Source organism: Hipposideros armiger, unplaced genomic scaffold, assembly GCF_001890085.2.
Source record: "Hipposideros armiger isolate ML-2016 unplaced genomic scaffold, ASM189008v1 scaffold_474, whole genome shotgun sequence".
Taxonomy (NCBI): domain Eukaryota; kingdom Metazoa; phylum Chordata; class Mammalia; order Chiroptera; family Hipposideridae; genus Hipposideros; species Hipposideros armiger.
The window spans coordinates 429,639-434,238 of NW_017731824.1; the positions used below are offsets into that span (position 1 = coordinate 429,639).

The 4,600-nt window shown below is 52.3% G+C and overlaps 1 protein-coding gene across 1 annotated transcript in view; it reads left to right on the plus strand.

Moving 5' to 3' along the window:
- Positions 1–4,600, plus strand: part of RREB1 (ras responsive element binding protein 1) — a 144,384-nt gene that overhangs the window by 120,277 nt on the left and 19,507 nt on the right. The window contains exon 10 of the mRNA XM_019666546.1: positions 2,089–4,593. Coding sequence (XP_019522091.1) covers positions 2,089–4,593 — 2,505 coding nt within the window. The remainder of the gene's footprint in view (positions 1–2,088; positions 4,594–4,600) is intronic.

A 4,600-nucleotide genomic window follows, 5' to 3' on the forward strand; every position in this document is an offset into this window, starting at 1 on the left:
GAGGGTTTTAGGATGAGAAATTGCATCCTGGCGTTCTCAAGGCGGCTTTTAAAATTTTCAGTATTCTGTGAAATCTTTTGACTGCCATCTATTCCTAAAGGGAACTACTGTAAATTTTGCAGTTATCTTTCTGTTCACTAAAGTAGTAGCATCCTGCCTTGTTTCTTGTAAAAATCAGTGATCAGTAGTTTTAGAATTTAAAAAAGTTTTTTATACGGAAATTTCTAGTTGTTCTGGAGAAATACACAAACATAAATATATTCTAATTAACAGACTTAAGTTACCAAAACGATATCCCAAAAGTGTTTTTCGAATGTTAGTTTCTGTACATTCATTTTTAAAGAGGCGTTTAAGATAAGAAATATACTTTAATTTTTATACCAGGTACTTCTATTCAAATGACCATACAACTCTCAACTTAATTCTAATACACTGAATATTCATACAGGATTCATATCACTGAACTAAGAAGAAATTAGGTGAGATCCTTAACCTTTAGATAATATTTGGAAAACCCAAATATTAATAGCTAGGACCTAACACCAAATAAAGAATTGTATGGTAACAGGATTGCCAGATAAAATAAAGGATGCCATTTAAATTTTGAATTTCAAATAAGTAGCATAATTTTTTAGTATATATATTTTTCATGCAGTATTTGGGATAAACACTTACTTGGTGTTTCTCTGAAATTCAAATTGAACTGGACAGCCTGTATTTTCAGTTGCTAAGTCGGACCACCCTCAGTAGTTAGGAGGTTTACCCGGTGTGGTGAGGGGGGCGGGGGGAACTGGGTGTGAGCTGTGTTCTGCAACCAGGTGGAAACGCTTCATTCAGGGTTGGGCATCCTTGATATTTCGGAGAAGCCCACCAAGGAATGCTGTTTCTGCGAAGGGGAAATCGGAGAGAGCAACAGAGGGCGGGGGCGGGGAGATCAAGCTCTGGGGTGCCTCTGAGGCTGGTGGCCACGTAGGTGTGGCCTGTCTCTGGTGTGGTGGGGCCTTGCATCCAGGGATCCAGTGGTGGTACATCCGGCATGTTTGTCCACAGTGGGCTCATTTAACAGGAACCAGAATTTCTGGATTTGTAAAGTATATATGCTGTATTTTCAGGCTGTCGTTTCTTTTCCATTTGAAATCAGTTAAGCCTGACAAAGTAAAGTAACACTTGTAATGAAGAAAGCAGTTCAGAAAAGCAGATGCATCTGAAAGAGAAGGTGCCCCACACAGCAGTCTCTTTTGCTGCCCTTTTTGGGGTGACACCTATTTGTCACCTGCAGAGTCTGGAGAAGTGAGTGTTTCTGTTACTGCTTTTCAGAAAGCATATGGTCTGGATCTGATGGTGAGCGTGGCTCTTGCCCTCCCTCAGCCTCCCCACTCTCCCTGCTGTTACCCGGCCTCCCCGGCCCCTTCCTCCAGCTAGCNACAGCTAAATATTTTCAGCATTGTAGTTTTTATTTAAAATGTTTTGGGTTGTTATTAACCTGAGCCATATTTGTTCTCTGCTTTATAAGCACCTGTGAAAACTACCTTCAAACCATTTTTTTCCAATTTTTAAAACTTGAGACAGAAGATATCAACAGTGAAATTCTTCAGGTGCATAAACCTCAAGCGCAATGAATTATTCCATGTGTATGCGCCCATATGTAAGCCCCCATACGTGTACACTCATGTAACCCCCAGATGGGGCACCTGCGTACCCTTCCCCAGGCAGTGCCCTCTTTACCAATACAGCAGAAGTAGCTGATGATAGGTAGGTGGTCCCCATCAGTTCGTTTTGCAGGGCACACATTTTTGAAAAGCAAATCCTACCTCCATGGTGTTATTACTTAACCATACTTCATTGCTTCTCTGCCGAGGTACCTTGGGAGTTGGTTATTCATCAAGCACACATGATTTTTAAGATGCTTTATGGTTTTCCTTATTCAGTCCAGGAGTTAGCAAGCAAGGAAAGGTCAGCTCCTTATATGTTACAGACAAAGGCTGGGTGCTGGGCAGTTGTATAAATACTTTCTGCATCTCAGTTGAGTGATGACTTTTAAATCCTCCTCTGTATTTCTTTGCTTTTGCTGACCCGGCTTCCGTGCAGGCCTGGTGTGAAACAAACCTGCGAAGGTGCATCAGCGAGCAGCACCGTTTCATCTGTGACATCTGCGACAAGGCGTTCCCCATGCTTTCCTCGCTCGCCCTGCACAAGCCGACCCACGTCGCTGCGGACCAGGGACGGGAGAGGCTGCAGGCCAAGACCCTGCCTGGCGACGCCCTGGACCAGAAGGTCTTCCTGGCATTGATGGGCCTGCAGCACACCAAAGACGTCAGGCCTGTTCTGGCGGAGGAGCCCCTTCCGGATGACAACCAAGCAATACAGCTCCAGACACTCAAGTGTCAGCTACCTCAGGACCCCGGCTGCACCAACATGCTGAGGCTATCTCCTTTTGAAGCTGCTTCCCTGGGCGGTTCTCTCACGGTGCTCCCGGCTACCAAGGAGAGCATGAAGCACCTGTCCCTGCAGCCCTTCCAGAAGGGCTTCATCATCCAGCCCGATAGTAGTATTGTGGTCAAGCCTATCTCTGGCGAGTCTGCCATCGAGCTGGCGGACATCCAGCAGATCCTGAAGATGGCAGCCTCAGCGCCCCCTCAAATCAGTCTTCCGCCTCTTTCTAAGGCCCCTGCAGCCCCTTTACAGGCGATTTTCAAACACATGCCCCCTCTGAAGCCAAAGCCCCTGGTCACACCACGGACGGTGGTGGCCACGTCCACGCCCCCCCCACTCATCAATGCCCAGCAGGCCTCCCCAGGCTGCATTAGTCCCAGCCTGCCCCCACCGCCCCTGAAGCTCCTCAAAGGCTCAGTGGAAGTGGCCTCCAGCACCCACCTGCTGCAGTCCAAGTCTGGGACCCAGCCAAACACGGCCATGCAGCTCTTCCTGCAGCAGCCGCGGGTGGATCTGCCAGGCCAGGCTGAGATGAAGACGCAGCTGGAGCAGGACAGCATCATCGAGGCCCTGCTGCCCCTGAGCATGGAGGCCAAGATCAAGCAGGAGATAACGGAGGGGGACCTCAAAGCCATCATGACGGGCCCCAGCAGCAAGAAATCGCCGGCCATGCGCAAGGTGCTCTACCCCTGCCGCTTTTGCAACCAGGTGTTTGCCTTCTCGGGGGTCCTGCGCGCGCACGTTCGCTCCCACCTGGGCATCTCGCCATACCAGTGCAACATCTGCGACTACATCGCTGCGGACAAGGCCGCGCTCATCCGCCACCTGCGCACACACAGCGGTGAGCGGCCCTACATCTGCAAGATCTGTCACTACCCCTTCACGGTCAAGGCCAACTGCGAGCGGCACCTGCGCAAGAAGCACCTTAAAGCCACCCGCAAGGACATTGAGAAGAACATCGAGTACGTGACCAGCAGCGCTGCTGAGATGGTGGACGCCTTCTGCTCCCCAGACACGGTGTGCCGGCTTTGCGGCGAGGACCTGAAGCACTACCGTGCCCTGCGCATCCACATGCGCACGCATTGCGGCCGCGGCCTGGGCGGCTGTCCCAAGGGCCGCAAGCCCTTTGAGTGCAAGGAGTGCAGTGCCACCTTCTCGGCCAAGCGCAACTGCATCCATCACATCCTTAAGCAACACCTGCACGTGCCGGAGCACGACATCGAAAGCTACATCCTGGCAGCCGATGGCCTGGGCCCCAAGGAGGCCCCGGTGGCTGAGGCCTCCGGGAGGATGGAGGAGGGGGGCGGGGCCTTTGGCGAGCGCAAACCCCTTGCCACCTACCTGGAGTCCCAGAATGGCTATCTTCATGGGGGCCCCACCCAGCCGCCACCTCCTCATGTCTCGGTCAAGTTGGAACCCACTAGCAACTTCGCAGTGGACTTAAGTGAGCCCTTGGACTTCTCTCAGAAGGGCCTGGCCCTGGTCCAAGTGAAGCAGGAAAATGCGGCCTTGTTCCTAAGACCCTCTTCCTCGGCGCCCTATGACTACTCCATGGAGCCCATTGACCTGTCCATCCCCAAGAACTTCAGGAGAGGAGACAAGGATTTGGCTGCTCCCAGCGAAGCCAAGAAGCCTGAGCAGGAACCAGAGAGCAGGGAGGCACCCTCTCCTTGTCCACCACCGTGCCCTACCCTGCCAGTGACCTTGGGGCCCAGCGGGATCCTGGAAAAACCCGTGGCCCCTGCAGCAGCAGCCTTGACAGCCACCACTCTGGAAGCTCACGCTCAGCCGCTGCAGGGCTCTGTTCAGCTTGCTGTCCCCATTTACTCGTCAGCCCTCGTCAACAGCTCTTCCCTCTTGGGCAACTCCACCCTCATAAGCAGTCCAGCCTTGTTGCGGCCGCTGCGCCCCAAGCCCCCCCTGCTCTTGCCAAAGCCCCCCGTGACAGAAGAGCTACCCCCACTGGCCTCCATTGCCCAGATCATCTCATCCGTGTCCTCAGCCCCCACCTTGCTGAAAACTAAGGTGGCTGAACCAGGGCCCACAAGCACCAGCAGTAACACCACAGCTTCAGACAGCCTAGGAGGCACCATCCCCAAAGCTGACACCACCAGCCCAAAAGAACCCAGCAACCCACCCCCTGCCGCCAACAGTCCAGAGGTGGCCT